Source organism: Gallus gallus, chromosome 3 (genome assembly GCF_016699485.2).
Source record: "Gallus gallus isolate bGalGal1 chromosome 3, bGalGal1.mat.broiler.GRCg7b, whole genome shotgun sequence".
NCBI lineage: Eukaryota > Metazoa > Chordata > Aves > Galliformes > Phasianidae > Gallus > Gallus gallus.
Window position 1 is genome coordinate 101463801 of NC_052534.1, and position 17883 is coordinate 101481683.

The following is a 17883-nucleotide window of genomic DNA, read 5'->3' on the forward strand; positions in this document are numbered from 1 at the left end:
GCAGATTCTCAGATTTTTCTTTTTAGCTGTCAGCATTAGCAGCAATCACAGACACGATAGCACTGAGCTCTTTGGGCAGGCTATGCCAAGCAGAGATTCCCTCATGTGTAAGTCTGAAATACCACTCACGGTGTGTATGGCACTCTCTGGAAAAGCCTGGCTGGCATTTCTGTGTCCTCATCCAAGCCAATTTTCACATGCCAAACTCAGCAGTTGCATGGAAGGGACAGGGAAAAGGATGAGACTTCCCCCCAAAAGGAGTGACTTTCTTTGAAAATGACCTGAATTCATAAACCTACATGTTAGCTTGCAAATACTCAGAAAATGAGCTCATGTATGTAAGCTTTTGAACACCATTTGTGATTCAGGCTGGTGTGAAATGCCCAAATGAGAGATGAGGCATCTTTTTACATAATTTACTGTGTGCTAGCTCTGCTGCTGTGTTAATGGGGGAGCTTGGACAGGGAAGAGGAAAACTGCCTTCAGCTTCTTAGAATCTTGGAATGGTTTAAGTTGGAAGGAACCTTGAAGACCACCCAGTTCCAACCCCCTGACATGGGCAGGATTGTCACCCACCAGCTCAGCTGCCCAGGGCCCATCCATCCTGGCCTTGAGCACCTCCAGGGACGGAGCATCCACAGCTTCTCTGGGCAACCCATTGGGCTGTTGTGCTTTGGATTAGGTGAAACTTCTTGGTCATAAAGGCAAATAATTGAATCTGAATTGAGAGCAACTTCCTTTGGTGTGGGATGGGGAGAGCAGCAGACTAAGCCAGGAACATCATTTCTGACTGTCAAGGGTCCTGCTGCATATTCCTTTAGTGGCAGGCAGTGTCACTCATGCTGGGTCCTCCAAGGAGGTCTGCATGACTGCTACCCTGGGTGGTTACATTGAACTGGTTTATCATGGCTTGGTGGAGGAGCACTCATACAGAAATCACCTTTTTTTTTTTTGTTTCGGCCACCATTTTGTATCAGACTAAACTAAATTATCATTTAGTTGTGAAACCTGAATTCTGGCCTAGTCCCCAGAGCATGAGACTCTCTGGGTAGGACATACACATGCATCCTTTTCCTCCCACTCTGCACCCTTGCGTGTGCATCTCAGCCTGTATTGCTGAGTGGTTTTGCTCTCATTGTGCATCACATAATGGAATAGGGTACTGAGCCATGGCCAAGATCTTCATTATTATTGTTTGCAAGTTGTAGTTTTGTCCTGGCTTTATGGAAAACCACTTACTCTGTACCATTTTCTGAGCATAGACACATTCTATGATTCTTTGATGTTGCATGAAATGGCAGAAAACTTCTGCACAGTATTTCTAAGTAAAACTCAGTGTGGATGGGGAAGAGTCTGTGGACCAAAAGAAAAAACAGTAGGCAGGGGATTGCTCTTTTTCCTATTGCCTGCTCTGCATGTTGCTTCCTTCTGGCAAGATCCTCGGAGCAGCTCTGTTTCGGGGAGGTTTCTTGCTGCAGATTTTCCAGGTGAAGATTTGTCTCAGCTGCAGCACTGTTTTCAGCAAGAGGCATAGCTCTCTGAGGACAGGCTGCTGGCATATGGCCAGAGAGTGGCACCTTGTGTGGCAGGAGAAACTCCTCCAGTGCCAATTGCAGCTCCTGCTCAACTAGAGCTCATGCTGGCACTATGGTGGTGGTGCTTAGGATCAAGGGAAATTCTCTGTGCGAAGAAAAGGTATTTCTAATCTTCTACAAAGGGATGGATATTGATCCATGACTGAAGATACAAACCACATGCTACCATGTCTTGTCCTTTAAATGTAATGTAAATGTTAATGCTTGGAAAAAGTGTATGTCAGTCATCTACCAGAGACGAAAAAAGTCCAAAAAAGTGGAATATGATGTAATTTATTTGAAATGCATAGTGTTATGTCTTGAAAAATGTGCTAGAATATCTCAATGCAGAATGAGCCACATGAAATGTTCTGTTACAATTAAATGTTCCAAGATATTAGATGGTGAAAATGGCTGGTGAGGAACAGAGATCATTGGGATGTTTTACTTTCCCCCAAAAGCCAGTAACAACTCCTAGTGGTCAGACCAGTGCCTGTATCAGAAGTTCAGCCATGTCCGTCTCTTAAACTGTTGTCTTGGGGAACAGTTCTAGCTCCACTGGAAAGGCAAGGAAAATGTGGCTCTTTGCCTTCTGTCCACTGCCACATGGCAAATTTGTGGATTTGTTTCAAAGTCCTTTGCAGCTTCAAAGATTTGGACATGTTATGTGTAGCTCTCTGCTTTCATTCTGTGCACCTTGGTGCATCACGACGCTGCTGCTCCACTGCAGAGCCCTGATCCTGTTTTCATCCTGTCCCAGTGTGGTCTTGGGGAAGAAGCAAAGTTGTCAGTTGTTATGTCGGCTCCACAGGGCTCTTCCCACAGTTTGCTTTCAGGGTCCTGGTAGACTGTTCGGTGAGTCAGAGCTTCACAAACAGGGCTTGATCATAAGCTCACTGAAATCAATGGAGAGACCGATGGAGTCTGGCATAATTGCCTGCTGAGTGATTTCTCGTTAAAGATGCAAAATAAATATTTTCCCAAACCCACCTTCTTAGAACTATTCTAGATCTAGACAGCTCCTTTTAGAAAAAAGAGACCTTTGAGCTTACTAGCCGACTCCTGTGCTATCACAGAGATCTTTTAAAAGAATTTGAAAGAGTTCAGCTTGAAAGTCTGTCTTCAAAGAAATGTTATTTTTTGCCTTTGGAAGAGAACCTGATCACTTTAGAGGCAAACAGCCTTTTAATTTTCAGCCTAAATATATTTGTGGACAGTCTGTACGTAGTTGTTTTCCTGCCAACACTGCTTTAGGTTAAATGAATCCTTTCCTCTCTCTTGTTTGCTTCCTCCTTTCTCCCTGCTTTATTTATAGAAAACAGTTTCAGACCTTTTCAGCCTCTGGTTTCCTAGGCTAAGAAAACCAAGCACTGGATGCCATCCAGAATGCTACCTTTTCTCGATAGGTTTGTTCAAACAAACTTGCTACCAGACCTAATTTCCTGTACACTTTGCATACCGGCACTATTTGGGATTGGCGTCGTTCAGTTCTTGGTTCAAGCGCCTCAGGCTCCCTGGTTTCTTTTCCCCTCAGACACTGCTCTGCCCAGCACTGTGTGATTACTCCCATTCAGCCACCTTGTCTGGTCCACACAATTCACTGTGGCATCCTGGTTAAGAAAACATGTCGAAGTATTATTTTTTGCTGATATTCTTATAACAGTTCAAAGGCCAAGAATCTGAAAGATGCCCTTGTTCATTCAACAGTGACGTTAAATAACCAGGATTGTGCTGTGCTTTTGTTCCTCACCTATGTAGTGCCTTTTAGCAAACTACAAATGTGTGAAAACAGTGCCAGATCACAATGACACCATTCACCTCCATCATCATACTGTCGCTGGTTGGCAACATGTTTCTTGTGATCCAGACCAACGATATTTCTGGCTCACCTTAGTGTGAATGCTTTGCTTTTTCAGTCACGTCATTCTCTAGAAGTAAGCTGTGTTTTTTTGGTGCAGTGGCATTTCTGGGGGGATGTCTGGGGACATTTCTGGGGATGGAGGAGGGTGTTATGAGACAAGTCGCTGCTTTTGTAAGCAATTGCAGCCAAATTTTCAGCGCTGTTGATGGAAGGGCTGGATGTGCTCACTGGGGTGAACTGAAAAGTAGCTGAATGGCTGAACCCAAAGAAAAGTGATCAGCTGCACAGAATTTCCTTGGAAACCAGTAACTAGTGGTGTACTCCAGAGATCAATACTGGGCCCAGTCCAGTGTAATATCTTTACTAATGATCTGGACAGTGGGGCAGAACATACCCTCAGCAAGCTTGCAGATGACAAATAAGTGAGGGGAGTGGTGAATATACCGGAGGATTGTGGGGACCATCCAAAGGTACTTGGACAGGCTGGAGAAATGGGCAGTAAAGAACCTCATGGAGTTCAGCAAGGAGAAGTGCAGAGTCCTGCACCTGGTCAAAAACAATCCCAGGCACCAGAACATTCTGGGGGGCACCCAGCCTGAAAGTAGCTTGGGAGAAAAAGACCTAGGAGCCCTGATAGACATGGTGTACTGATGGACAGCTGGCTGAACATGAGCCAGCAGTGTGCCCAGGTGGCCAAGGCGGCCAGCAGCATCCTGGCTTGTATCAGGAATCGTGTGGTGAGCAGGACTAGGGAGGTAATCCTGCCCCTGTACTCGGCACTGGTGAGGCCTCACTTTGAGTACTGTGTTCAGTTTTGGGGACCTCAGTACAGAAAGGATGTGGAGGTACTGGAGCAGGTCCAAAGAAGGGCAACAAGGCTTGTGAAGGGCTTGGAGAATATGCCCTACGAGGAGCAACTGAGGGAACTGGGGCTGTTTAATCTGGGGAAGAAGAGGCTGAGGGGAGACCTTATGGCTCTCTTCCAATATCTGAAAGGTGCTTACAGCGAGAGCGGGGCTGGTCTCTTCTCACTGGTGACAGGTGACTTAGGGAAATGGCCTTAAGTTGCACCAGGGTAAATTTAGGTTGGGCATCAGGAAAAAACTTCTTTACGGAAAGGGTTGTTAAGCACTGGAATAGGCTCCCCAGGGAGGTGGCTGAGTCACCAGATGAATGCGTTTAAAAACTGTTTGGATGTGGTGCTCAGGGATGTGATTTAGCGGAGGGTTGTCAGAGTTAGGATAGTACAGTTAGGTTGCGGTTGGACTTGGTGATCTTTAAGGTCTTTTCTAACCCGAGCAATTCTATGATTCTATGAGCCAGCTACCTACCCTTGCCACAGTAAAGGCACATGGTATCCTGTGCTGTGTTAGACGAAGCACTGCCAACAGATTGAGGGAGGTGAGCCTTCCCCTCTACTTGGCTTTGGCAAGGCCACACATGGTATACTGTGTCCAGTTCTGGCCCCTCCCAGTACAAGGGGACATGAGCGTACTGGAAACAGTCCAGCAGAGGAATCCACAAAGTCAGTGAAGGGATTGGAGCAGCTCTCTCATAAGGAGATGCTGAGAAAGCTGGCACTGTTCAGCCTAGGGAAGGCTTGAGGGGATGTTAGTAATGGCTGTCAGCATCTGAAGGGAGTGTACAAAGAGGATGAAGCCAGGTTCTTTTCAGTGGTGCCCAAGGACAGGACAAGAGGTAATGGACACCAACCAGAATACAGGAATTTCCATCGGAACACTGGGAAACATTTTGTATGAGGGTGACTGAGTGCTGGCACAGGTTGCCCAGAGTGGTTGTGGACTTTCCTTTCTTGGACATCTTCATAAGCAACCTGCTGGAGAAGAGCAGGGTTGGATCAGATGAGCTCCAGAGGTCCCTTCCAGCTTCGAACATTCGGTGACTATGTGAATCAATTTGGGGAATTAAACTGAATTTTAAAAATCCAGTTATTGTTTTGGGTACTGGGAAATGGATAAACATGTAGTTTGTGAAGAACTACAAGAGTTCTTCATTGCCAGTTGCCTCTGTCAGCTCTCACTGTTCCCTCCTTCCCTTTTAGTGTTCCTGCTCATGTCCTCCCCTTGACTTTTTTCTTCTCTCAGTGCACTTGGTCAAGTAGAGCTCATAACGAGCATCAGAGCTCAGGACTGAGATCCTACCTCCTTCCAGGGCTATTGGGTCAGCAGCATGCCATGGCCCTGATTTTCCTTGAAAGAGAAGCAGCAGTTTTGAAGGAGACTGATCCATAGTATGCCACAGCAAGGAGAGGTGGTACCCACGGAGGCATCTTTCTGCTGTTCCCAGGGTCGCTGCCTGTCCTACTGCAGCCAGAAGAAGCACTGGGGCCTCTATCTTCTCAGTCCCACTGTGGACGCCCAACATCATTGCCTTCTTGCCCTTTGCTGCCTTGAAGGACTGGCACTGCTCTCAGTCCATGCTGAAAGCATCGGGGAATGCCAGGCCCGGGTCCCTGCCCTCAGGGACCAGGACAGCCACTCTGTCCTCTCCGTAGAAGATGGCAACAGAGCTGTCCACGCAAGGATGCAAGGATGGCTGAGTAGTGAGCAGAGGAGCTGCAGCTGCTGCTCTTACACAGGAAAGAGGGGATAACCACCCGTGACGTCACTTAAGAGGGAGAGCTCCTGCACCCTGGAAGGGCATGACAGAGATCTGCTGCTCACTGACTGTGTGTCCTGGTGGGCTCCCTCCTGCAATTACAGGGGTTGATGTCCTTAGCCAAAGGAGCCCCTCTGGCTGCTGATCGGCAGGAGCATTTTTCAGGTCTGCTGCCTCTTGTCCCTGTCCTCATGGAGGGATTCTTCTCTCACAGTCACTTCTCTTCCTGCACCTGGGGCTGCAGTTGCAGGTGCAGCCAATCGCTGGGAGCTTACACCTCCTGGCTGGCAGCAGCATGGAGCTTTGGTGCATGTAGGGCAGAGTGACCCATAGTCAGATCTGTTCTGGGTGCATCCCTCGCCCTTCTCTTCCACTCTGTGTCCTCGCCCCAGGTTCCTCTGCTGCCGTATCTGTCCTCAGTTACTTGGCATTGTTTGTGGGCTGATTTGAGAAGGAAGCCAGCACCTGATTCTGCAGCTCATCAGCAGTTTGTCTGGCTTTCTTCAAATCTCTAAGTGCTGTGAAAAGCTCCTGCAGGAGGGAGATTGGAATGTCGGTCCCAGCGAGATTTGGAAGCTGTGGCAGACCTGAGGGTCTCTGCTCCAGCATGAAGACTGGAACGTTGGTCCCAGTGGGATTTGGAGGCTGTGGCAGACCTGAGGGTCTCTGCTGCTGCACGAAGAGGACTGGAACGTTGGTCCCAGTGGGATTTGGAGGCTGTGGCAGACCTGAGGGTCTCTGCTCACTGGAGGACTGCTTTTTCTTTGGGGACTTTCTTCTTGGAGGAGCTGGCTTGTCCTGGGTGTGTCCCTTGCCCTTCTGCTTCTGCCCCCTGGTAGCATCTGGCAGTAATCCACTACTCACTGCAGCTGTGCCTGCCTGGACATCTGCTAGAACAGACTGAGATGGGGCAGGAGCTTCAGTCTCCAAGAGCAGCCTTCTCCGAGGTAGCAGCACGTTGGCTGGCTCTCTACGGGCAACAGGAGCCAGCACGTCCAGGTGCCTGTGGCTGCTGCCACCCTGGCTCAATGCTTTTTCGGCACCTCTGGCCTCACTGGCATCGCTGAAAGTCTTATCTTGAGATGCCACCATGTCCTTCCTCATTGCCTCCTGAGGTGTACGTGGGTTTTTCTTTTTGGCCAGTAGACTCAGTGATCGTCTACTCCTACGTTGATCTGTGTCCAGCCTGGCCTGCTCTAAGGATCTGTTTTTCATGATGGGCTCTCTTCCCTTCTTTGAGAGCTTCTTAGTTGCCTTTCTGATCAGGGAATAGAGGGCCATGCAGGCAGCTCGGAGCTTGGCCCCGGCATTCTGAATGAAATGGCACAGGAGGGCTGGTGCACAGCAGTTTCTGCACAGCACAGGTGGTGTCTCTGGTCTAGGAGTCGTGTGTTCTGCTGCTTCTTGCCTGGGCGTCATCTCTGCGTGTGCTGCTTGGGGTCTGAATGGTCTACCCGGTGGCAGACGCCTCCATGGCAGAACCGAAGAACTCTCCACGAGGGTACGTTCAGGGAGCCCCTCTGGCTGCTGGGCAGCAGTGGTATTTTTCTTGTCCTGTTGCTCACTGGCCTTGACCTCGGGTGAATTCCTCTCTCGAACTGTTGCTCCTCCTGCAACAACCGGGGCTGCAGTGTCAGATGGAGCCACGCCCTGGGATCCTTCGTTGTTAGGCTGGGTGTAGTAGTCTCTATAAAATTCCAACTTTCGCCTCTCAACATATTCATATTGCTCCAGCCACAGATGCATCATCTTGATCTGATGGTCATCAGGGCCTTCATAGATTCTGCAGCAGGCAATGTGGACTGGAATCCTTGTTTCTTGTCTGCACGTATCTGTCTCGGGGGCAGATTTTCGCCATGGGACAAGGGCCCATGCTGCTGACCTCCTTGCCAGAGCTTGCCCATGCCCACGCTGGATGAGCGAGTAAGTGGGCCTCCTTGAGTGCCTCAGAGGATGGGGAAGCTGGGAGTCTCTCTGACCCAGGACAGGCTCTGAGAAACTCCTCTTCAGGAACTGTGGTGCCTGCATTTTTATGTTAGGATGCTCCAAATGACTTTGCATAGCCTCATCCTCTAAGGGCAGGTCCTGCACCCTGGGAGCCACCATCACATCAGGCTTTCTCTGATCACTGAGGCCCAGTCCCTGCTCCGCTTTCCTTTCTGGGATGGAGCTTTCCAAGTTCTCCTGGGCTTTTGGGTGTCGGTAAGGTGCCTCCATTTCCCCACAACTGGTGCTCAACGGATACAGCGATGTCCTCAAAGAGCAGCGGTTTTCACTCACTGTGACCGAGCTGGTGGAATCATCGCTGCCCTCAGGCAGTTCCAAGGTGAGCCTGTGTGAGATGGAGAAAGAGAAGGAAGATGAGGGCGGTTCTGAGCCAAACTCTCCTGAGGACCCCGGGGCTTTTCTGTCGCTTCAAAGGTGTTGGCAGGCTGTGTCATTTCCACAGGCTCCCCAAAAGTGTGTGCCCAAGGTTCCATCCCCGCTTACAGGGCACAGAGCAAGGGTGACACTGTCATGTCTGTGCCTCAGTGGTAAACCCTTCTACAAGGGCATTGCCTCTCAGATTTCAAGTCTGTGGATATCCCTGTGCCCTCCCTGAGTCATTGCAGTTTTCCATGTCACCAAGCCCTGCCCCTGTCCCCGTCCCCATCTCTTATCAGTGGTCTCACATCGCCATGCATCTGGTCAAGGCCTGAAGACGTCTGTTGAACTGGTCGAGTATTTCACAGTTCTTATCCATTTTCCTGGGCACTGAGGAGCTGTAGCAGAGCAGAGAGCAGTGTTAGTGGGATTTCATTTGGTGGGAGGTGACTGGAGAGGGCTGCCGTGTTCCAAGAAGGGACAATTTTACTTACTGCATCCTCAAGTGCTGTGAAGACGTGCGGAAGTCCCAAACTGCTGGCAAAGGAGACAAAGTGAGTGGATGGAGAGCACGTGATGGAGTGGTGGACATGTGGGGCCAGGGGGTGTCTTTGCAGGGCCGTTGCCCAGGGCTGCTCACCTCTAGAATTTTCATGGTTACCTCTGTGTTGGCACTTCCTCTGTCTCTCTTTCTGTATGGGCACAGAAAGCAGTGAGTGAGAGGGGAGCATCCCCAGCAGCCACAGCGGTACCCACCAACCCAGGGCACAGCCCAGGCCCTTGCCTGCCCCAGGACGCCAGGCCGAGCCTGGCCAGGCCCCGCTGGGACACGGCCTCTCCTCCCAGGCAGGGCCCCCAGCCCAGCCCTGGGGATGGCCCTGGCCCCCACCGACCCCCCTCCGTGTATTGCAGCGCCTGGCTCAGCACCAGCCCTGACTCCTACCTTCCACTTCCACAAGGCCATAACAGATACAAATAATGATATGATCAGCATGATCCAAAGGATGGGGTAGAAGATACTATCATCCGCCATGCTGAGGAAGATCATTCCCCAGAAAGCAGCCATGCCTGTGACTTGCAGAGAGCCAAGCAGTTAAGCTCCTCTCTCTAGTCAGCTCGCAGGCAAAGTGGCACCCAGCCTAGCTCTGCTCCACATATGGGGTTGTCCCCTTTGTGATGCAATTGCTATGTCACCAGCTGGGGGCTATGGCAACGTTTGTGATGCAAGGACAGTGGGGTGTGGCACAGCCCGCCCCAGCACAGAGGCCTGGCACTGTGCCGGGCCACACGAAGCCTCTGCCTCTCACCAGGAAGGACTGAATCCCTGGCCCTGTGCTGCTGCTTGCTCTTCCCCAGCATTTTCAGGGAAGGCCTCAAGCGGATTAGCTCAGAGCAGGGACTCACACCGTGGACCCGTCACAGAGAAGTAAAACTGGCAAAACACCACCAGAAGAAGTACAGGGAGAACAAGGAAGCCCCAGCTCCCCCAGGAGGGAAGAGCACAGCTCCTGAGGAACAGCTTATTTATTTATTAATTCACCATTCTCTTGCTTTGTGACTGGATGAAGGAGTCTGCAAGCCAGAAGCCTTTTGCCGGCACATTACTAGCTCTAGAGCTCATCTGGATTACTCCACAATAATCTTATCTTCAGAACCTGCACAGACATCAAGTGTACTATCAGAAGAACCTTATCCCCTGCCTATCACATTCATTAAACAGAAGCTAAGCCTTCCACTATGCATGGCTGGGCATGGAGCTGGCATCTAACCACATGGTTGTTTTCTTCTTGGAGGAAGAGAATTATTCTGAGGAGGCATAAATGGCTGCTATTGCCAATGATCTTATCACAGAATCATAGAACAGCTTGGGTTGGAAGGGACCTTAAAGGTCATCCCGCCTCAACCCTCTGCCATGGGCTGGTTGCCCCCCACCACATCAGGTGGTGCAGGAATCCACCCAACTTGGCCTTGAATTCCTCCAGGGATGAGGCATCCACAACCCCTCTGGGCAGCCTGTGCCAGCATCTCACTGCCTTCTGAGTATATCTTGCAAGATTCTGCTGTGTGATTAACATATTTAAGAAGTTTTGCTATTTGCATGCCCTCTGTAGCTAATACAAATGACGTTAATTTAACTAGCAAACAGCCCAATAGAATCCCCAAATTTCCTTTCTACTGAAGTGAAGATGCTGGGGTGTCATAATGGTTCCTTGTGTTGGGAGACATATCTGAGCCCATAGAAAGAAATCGACGAAGCACTGCCATCAGATTGAGGGAGGTGAGCCTTCCCCTCTACTTGGCTTTGGCAAGGCCACACATGGAATACTGTGTCCAGTTCTGGCCCCTCCCAGTACAAGGGGACATGAGCGTACTGGAAACAGTCCAGCAGAGGAATCCACAAAGTCAGTGAAGGGATTGGAGCAGCTCTCTCATAAGGAGATGCTGAGAAAGCTGGCACTGTTCAGCCTAGGGAAGGCTTGAGGGGATGTTAGTAATGGCTGTCAGCATCTGAAGGGAGTGTACAAAGAGGATGAAGCCAGGTTCTTTTCAGTGGTGCCCAAGGACAGGACAAGAGGTAATGGACACCAACCAGAATACAGGAATTTCCATCGGAACACTGGGAAACATTTTGTATGAGGGTGACTGAGTGCTGGCACAGGTTGCCCAGAGTGGTTGTGGACTTTCCTTTCTTGGACATCTTCATAAGCAACCTGCTGGAGAAGAGCAGGGTTGGATTAGATGAGCTCCAGAGGTCCCTTCCAGCTTCGAACATTCGGTGACTATGTGAATCAATTTGGGGAATTAAACTGAATTTTAAAAATCCAGTTATTGTTTTGGGTACTGGGAAATGGATAAACATGTAGTTTGTGAAGAACTACAAGAGTTCTTCATTGCCAGTTGCCTCTGTCAGCTCTCACTGTTCCCTCCTTCCCTTTTAGTGTTCCTGCTCATGTCCTCCCCTTGACTTTTTTCTTCTCTCAGTGCACTTGGTCAAGTAGAGCTCATAACGAGCATCAGAGCTCAGGACTGAGATCCTACCTCCTTCCAGGGCTATTGGGTCAGCAGCATGCCATAGCCCTGATTTTCCTTGAAAGAGAAGCAGCAGTTTTGAAGGAGACTGATCCATAGTATGCCACAGCAAGGAGAGGTGGTACCCACGGAGGCATCTTTCTGCTGTTCCCAGGGTCGCTGCCTGTCCTACTGCAGCCAGAAGAAGCACTGGGGCCTCTATCTTCTCAGTCCCACTGTGGACGCCCAACATCATTGCCTTCTTGCCCTTTGCTGCCTTGAAGGACTGGCACTGCTCTCAGTCCATGCTGAAAGCATCGGGGAATGCCAGGCCCGGGTCCCTGCCCTCGGGGACCAGGACAGCCACTCTGTCCTCTCCGTAGAAGATGGCAACAGAGCTGTCCACGCAAGGATGCAAGGATGGCTGAGTAGTGAGCAGAGGAGCTGCAGCTGCTGCTCTTACACAGGAAAGAGGGGATAACCACCCGTGACGTCACTTAAGAGGGAGAGCTCCTGCACCCTGGAAGGGCATGACAGAGATCTGCTGCTCACTGACTGTGTGTCCTGGTGGGCTCCCTCCTGCAATTACAGGGGTTGATGTCCTTAGCCAAAGGAGCCCCTCTGGCTGCTGATCGGCAGGAGCATTTTTCAGGTCTGCTGCCTCTTGTCCCTGTCCTCATGGAGGGATTCTTCTCTCACAGTCACTTCTCTTCCTGCACCTGGGGCTGCAGTTGCAGGTGCAGCCAATCGCTGGGAGCTTACACCTCCTGGCTGGCAGCAGCATGGAGCTTTGGTGCATGTAGGGCAGAGTGACCCATAGTCAGATCTGTTCTGGGTGCATCCCTCGCCCTTCTCTTCCACTCTGTGTCCTCGCCCCAGGTTCCTCTGCTGCCGTATCTGTCCTCAGTTACTTGGCATTGTTTGTGGGCTGATTTGAGAAGGAAGCCAGCACCTGCTTCTGCAGCTCATCAGCAGTTTGTCTGGCTTTCTTCAAATCTCTAAGTGCTGTGAAAAGCTCCTGCAGGAGGGAGATTGGAATGTCGGTCCCAGCGAGATTTGGAAGCTGTGGCAGACCTGAGGGTCTCTGCTCCAGCATGAAGACTGGAACGTTGGTCCCAGTGGGATTTGGAGGCTGTGGCAGACCTGAGGGTCTCTGCTGCTGCACGAAGAGGACTGGAACGTTGGTCCCAGTGGGATTTGGAGGCTGTGGCAGACCTGAGGGTCTCTGCTCACTGGAGGACTGCTTTTTCTTTGGGGACTTTCTTCTTGGAGGAGCTGGCTTGTCCTGGGTGTGTCCCTTGCCCTTCTGCTTCTGCCCCCTGGTAGCATCTGGCAGTAATCCACTACTCACTGCAGCTGTGCCTGCCTGGACATCTGCTAGAACAGACTGAGATGGGGCAGGAGCTTCAGTCTCCAAGAGCAGCCTTCTCCGAGGTAGCAGCACGTTGGCTGGCTCTCTACGGGCAACAGGAGCCAGCACGTCCAGGTGCCTGTGGCTGCTGCCACCCTGGCTCAATGCTTTTTCGGCACCTCTGGCCTCACTGGCATCGCTGAAAGTCTTATCTTGAGATGCCACCATGTCCTTCCTCATTGCCTCCTGAGGTGTACGTGCGTTTTTCTTTTTGGCCAGTAGACTCAGTGATCGTCTACTCCTACGTTGATCTGTGTCCAGCCTGGCCTGCTCTAAGGATCTGTTTTTCATGATGGGCTCTCTTCCCTTCTTTGAGAGCTTCTTAGTTGCCTTTCTGATCAGGGAATAGAGGGCCATGCAGGCAGCTCGGAGCTTGGCCCCGGCATTCTGAATGAAATGGCACAGGAGGGCTGGTGCACAGCAGTTTCTGCACAGCACAGGTGGTGTCTCTGGTCTAGGAGTCGTGTGTTCTGCTGCTTCTTGCCTGGGCGTCATCTCTGCGTGTGCTGCTTGGGGTCTGAATGGTCTACCCGGTGGCAGACGCCTCCATGGCAGAACCGAAGAACTCTCCACGAGGGTACGTTCAGGGAGCCCCTCTGGCTGCTGGGCAGCAGTGGTATTTTTCTTGTCCTGTTGCTCACTGGCCTTGACCTCGGGTGAATTCCTCTCTCGAACTGTTGCTCCTCCTGCAACAACCGGGGCTGCAGTGTCAGATGGAGCCACGCCCTGGGATCCTTCGTTGTTAGGCTGGGTGTAGTAGTCTCTATAAAATTCCAACTTTCGCCTCTCAACATATTCATATTGCTCCAGCCACAGATGCATCATCTTGATCTGATGGTCATCAGGGCCTTCATAGATTCTGCAGCAGGCAATGTGGACTGGAATCCTTGTTTCTTGTCTGCACGTATCTGTCTCGGGGGCAGATTTTCGCCATAGGACAAGGGCCCATGCTGCTGACCTCCTTGCCAGAGCTTGCCCATGCCCACGCTGGATGAGCGAGTAAGTGGGCCTCCTTGAGTGCCTCAGAGGATGGGGAAGCTGGGAGTCTCTCTGACCCAGGACAGGCTCTGAGAAACTCCTCTTCAGGAACTGTGGTGCCTGCATTTTTATGTTAGGATGCTCCAAATGACTTTGCATAGCCTCATCCTCTAAGGGCAGGTCCTGCACCCTGGGAGCCACCATCACATCAGGCTTTCTCTGATCACTGAGGCCCAGTCCCTGCTCCGCTTTCCTTTCTGGGATGGAGCTTTCCAAGTTCTCTTGGGCTTTTGGGTGTCGGTAAGGTGCCTCCATTTCCCCACAACTGGTGCTCAACGGATACAGCGATGTCCTCAAAGAGCAGCGGTTTTCACTCACTGTGACCGAGCTGGTGGAATCATCGCTGCCCTCAGGCAGTTCCAAGGTGAGCCTGTGTGAGATGGAGAAAGAGAAGGAAGATGAGGGCGGTTCTGAGCCAAACTCTCCTGAGGACCCCGGGGCTTTTCTGTCGCTTCAAAGGTGTTGGCAGGCTGTGTCATTTCCACAGGGTCCCCAGAAGCGTGTGCCCAAGGTTCCATCCCCGCTTACAGGGCACTGAGCAAGGGTGACACTGTCATGTCTGTGCCTCAGTGGTAAACCCTTCTACAAGGGCATTGCCTCTCAGATTTCAAGTCTGTGGATATCCCTGTGCCCTCCCTGAGTCATTGCAGTTTTCCATGTCACCAAGCCCTGCCCCTGTCCCCGTCCCCATCTCTTATCAGTGGTCTCACATCGCCATGCATCTGGTCAAGGCCTGAAGACGTCTGTTGAACTGGTCGAGTATTTCACAGTTCTTATTCATTTTCCTGGGCACTGAGGAGCTGTAGCAGAGCAGAGAGCAGTGTTAGTGGGATTTCATTTGGTGGGAGGTGACTGGAGAGGGCTGCCGTGTTCCAAGAAGGGACAATTTTACTTACTGCATCCTCAAGTGCTGTGAAGACGTGCGGAAGTCCCAAACTGCTGGCAAAGGAGACAAAGTGAGTGGATGGAGAGCACGTGATGGAGTGGTGGACATGTGGGGCCAGGGGGTGTCTTTGCAGGGCCGTTGCCCAGGGCTGCTCACCTCTAGAATTTTCATGGTTACCTCTGTGTTGGCACTTCCTCTGTCTCTCTTTCTGTATGGGCACAGAAAGCAGTGAGTGAGAGGGGAGCATCCCCAGCAGCCACAGCGGTACCCACCAACCCAGGGCACAGCCCAGGCCCTTGCCTGCCCCAGGACGCCAGGCCGAGCCTGGCCAGGCCCCGCTGGGACACGGCCTCTCCTCCCAGGCAGGGCCCCCAGCCCAGCCCTGGGGATGGCCCTGGCCCCCACCGACCCCCCTCCGTGTATTGCAGCGCCTGGCTCAGCACCAGCCCTGACTCCTACCTTCCACTTCCACAAGGCCATAACAGATACAAATAATGATATGATCAGCATGATCCAAAGGATGGGGTAGAAGATACTATCATCCGCCATGCTGAGGAAGATCATTCCCCAGAAAGCAGCCATGCCTGTGACTTGCAGAGAGCCAAGCAGTTAAGCTCCTCTCTCTAGTCAGCTCGCAGGCAAAGTGGCACCCAGCCTAGCTCTGCTCCACATATGGGGTTGTCCCCTTTGTGATGCAATTGCTATGTCACCAGCTGGGGGCTATGGCAACGTTTGTGATGCAAGGACAGTGGGGTGTGGCACAGCCCGCCCCAGCACAGAGGCCTGGCACTGTGCCGGGCCACACGAAGCCTCTGCCTCTCACCAGGAAGGACTGAATCCCTGGCCCTGTGCTGCTGCTTGCTCTTCCCCAGCATTTTCAGGGAAGGCCTCAAGCGGATTAGCTCAGAGCAGGGACTCACACCGTGGACCCGTCACAGAGAAGTAAAACTGGCAAAACACCACCAGAAGAAGTACAGGGAGAACAAGGAAGCCCCAGCTCCCCCAGGAGGGAAGAGCACAGCTCCTGAGGAACAGCTTATTTATTTATTAATTCACCATTCTCTTGCTTTGTGACTGGATGAAGGAGTCTGCAAGCCAGAAGCCTTTTGCCGGCACATTACTAGCTCTAGAGCTCATCTGGATTACTCCACAATAATCTTATCTTCAGAACCTGCACAGACATCAAGTGTACTATCAGAAGAACCTTATCCCCTGCCTATCACATTCATTAAACAGAAGCTAAGCCTTCCACTATGCATGGCTGGGCATGGAGCTGGCATCTAACCACATGGTTGTTTTCTACTTGGAGGAAGAGAATTATTCTGAGGAGGCATAAATGGCTGCTATTGCTAATGATCTTGTCATAGAATCATAGAATCATAGAACAGCTTGGGTTGGAAGGGACCTTAAAGGTCATCCCGCCTCAACCCTCTGCCATGGGCTGGTTGCCCCCCACCACATCAGGTGGTGCAGGAATCCACCCAACTTGGCCTTGAATTCCTCCAGGGATGAGGCATCCACAACCCCTCTGGGCAGCCTGTGCCAGCATCTCACTGCCTTCTGAGTATATCTTGCAAGATTCTGCTGTGTGATTAACATATTTAAGAAGTTTTGCTATTTGCATGCCCTCTGTAGCTAATACAAATGACGTTAATTTAACTAGCAAACAGCCCAATAGAATCCCCAAATTTCCTTTCTACTGAAGTGAAGATGCTGGGGTGTCATAATGGTTCCTTGTGTTGGGAGACATATCTGAGCCCATAGAAAGAAATCGACGAAGCACTGCCATCAGATTGAGGGAGGTGAGCCTTCCCCTCTACTTGGCTTTGGCAAGGCCACACATGGAATACTGTGTCCAGTTCTGGCCCCTCCCAGTACAAGGGGACATGAGCGTACTGGAAACAGTCCAGCAGAGGAATCCACAAAGTCAGTGAAGGGATTGGAGCAGCTCTCTCATAAGGAGATGCTGAGAAAGCTGGCACTGTTCAGCCTAGGGAAGGCTTGAGGGGATGTTAGTAATGGCTGTCAGCATCCGAAGGGAGTGTACAAAGAGGATGAAGCCAGGTTCTTTTCAGTGGTGCCCAAGGACAGGACAAGAGGTAATGGACACCAACCAGAATACAGGAATTTCCATCGGAACACTGGGAAACATTTTGTATGAGGGTGACTGAGTGCTGGCACAGGTTGCCCAGAGTGGTTGTGGACTTTCCTTTCTTGGACATCTTCATAAGCAACCTGCTGGAGAAGAGCAGGGTTGGATCAGATGAGCTCCAGAGGTCCCTTCCAGCTTTGAACATTCGGTGACTATGTGAATCAATTTGGGGAATTAAACTGAATTTTAAAAATCCAGTTATTGTTTTGGGTACTGGAAAATGGATAAACATGTAGTTTGTGAAGAACTACAAGAGTTCTTCATTGCCAGTTGCCTCTGTCAGCTCTCACTGTTCCCTCCTTCCCTTTTAGTGTTCCTGCTCATGTCCTCCCCTTGACTTTTTTCTTCTCTCAGTGCACTTGGTCAAGTAGAGCTCATAACGAGCATCAGAGCTCAGGACTGAGATCCTACCTCCTTCCAGGGCTATTGGGTCAGCAGCATGCCATGGCCCTGATTTTCCTTGAAAGAGAAGCAGCGGTTTTGAAGGAGACTGATCCATAGTATGCCACAGCAAGGAGAGGTGGTACCCATGGAGGCATCTTTCTGCTGTTCCCAGGGTCGCTGCCTGTCCTACTGCAGCCAGAAGAAGCACTGGGGCCTCTATCTTCTCAGTCCCACTGTGGACGCCCAACATCATTGCCTTCTTGCCCTTTGCTGCCTTGAAGGACTGGCACTGCTCTCAGTCCATGCTGAAAGCATCGGGGAATGCCAGGCCCGGGTCCCTGCCCTCGGGGACCAGGACAGCCACTCTGTCCTCTCCGTAGAAGATGGCAACAGAGCTGTCCACGCAAGGATGCAAGGATGGCTGAGTAGTGAGCAGAGGAGCTGCAGCTGCTGCTCTTACACAGGAAAGAGGGGATAACCACCCGTGACGTCACTTAAGAGGGAGAGCTCCTGCACCCTGGAAGGGCATGACAGAGATCTGCTGCTCACTGACTGTGTGTCCTGGTGGGCTCCCTCCTGCAATTA

At 51.2% G+C, this 17883-nt stretch overlaps 2 protein-coding genes across 8 annotated transcripts; both read right to left on the bottom strand.

Annotated features, from left to right (window-relative positions):
- Nucleotides 1-1840: 1840 nt before the first annotated feature.
- Nucleotides 1841-11732, bottom strand: LOC101751539. 5 transcript variants are annotated; one of them, XR_005858565.2, is made up of 7 exons: nucleotides 9362-9554; nucleotides 9059-9110; nucleotides 8913-8952; nucleotides 8727-8816; nucleotides 5598-8386; nucleotides 3034-3184; nucleotides 1842-2470 (listed from the first exon to the last, which is right to left on the bottom strand). XR_005858565.2 is itself a non-coding variant. In XM_040697897.2 (5 exons), the coding sequence occupies exons 1-5, from the start codon at nucleotides 9482-9484 to the stop codon at nucleotides 6475-6477; spliced, it is 2217 nt and encodes a 738-aa protein (XP_040553831.1). In that variant the 5' UTR covers nucleotides 9485-9554; the 3' UTR covers nucleotides 4551-6474. The 5 variants fall into 5 exon arrangements, 1 of the variants encoding a protein (XP_040553831.1); XR_005858564.2 differs by having other exon boundaries at nucleotides 1841-3184; XR_005858567.2 differs by lacking the exon at nucleotides 9362-9554 and adding an exon at nucleotides 11458-11732 and having other exon boundaries at nucleotides 1842-3184.
- Nucleotides 11733-11794: 62 nt separating this feature from the next.
- Nucleotides 11795-17600, bottom strand: LOC107053163. Of its 3 annotated transcripts, none has more exons than XM_040697899.2 (5): nucleotides 17326-17600; nucleotides 14919-14970; nucleotides 14773-14812; nucleotides 14587-14676; nucleotides 11795-14246 (listed from the first exon to the last, which is right to left on the bottom strand). In XM_040697899.2, the coding sequence occupies exons 3-5, from the start codon at nucleotides 14775-14777 to the stop codon at nucleotides 12335-12337; spliced, it is 2007 nt and encodes a 668-aa protein (XP_040553833.1). In that variant the 5' UTR covers nucleotides 14778-14812; nucleotides 14919-14970; nucleotides 17326-17600; the 3' UTR covers nucleotides 11795-12334. The 3 variants fall into 3 exon arrangements, with proteins under 3 accessions (XP_040553833.1, XP_015140547.3, XP_040553832.1); XM_015285061.4 differs by lacking the exon at nucleotides 17326-17600 and adding an exon at nucleotides 15222-15414; XM_040697898.2 differs by having other exon boundaries at nucleotides 14773-14970.
- Nucleotides 17601-17883: the final 283 nt, after the last annotated feature.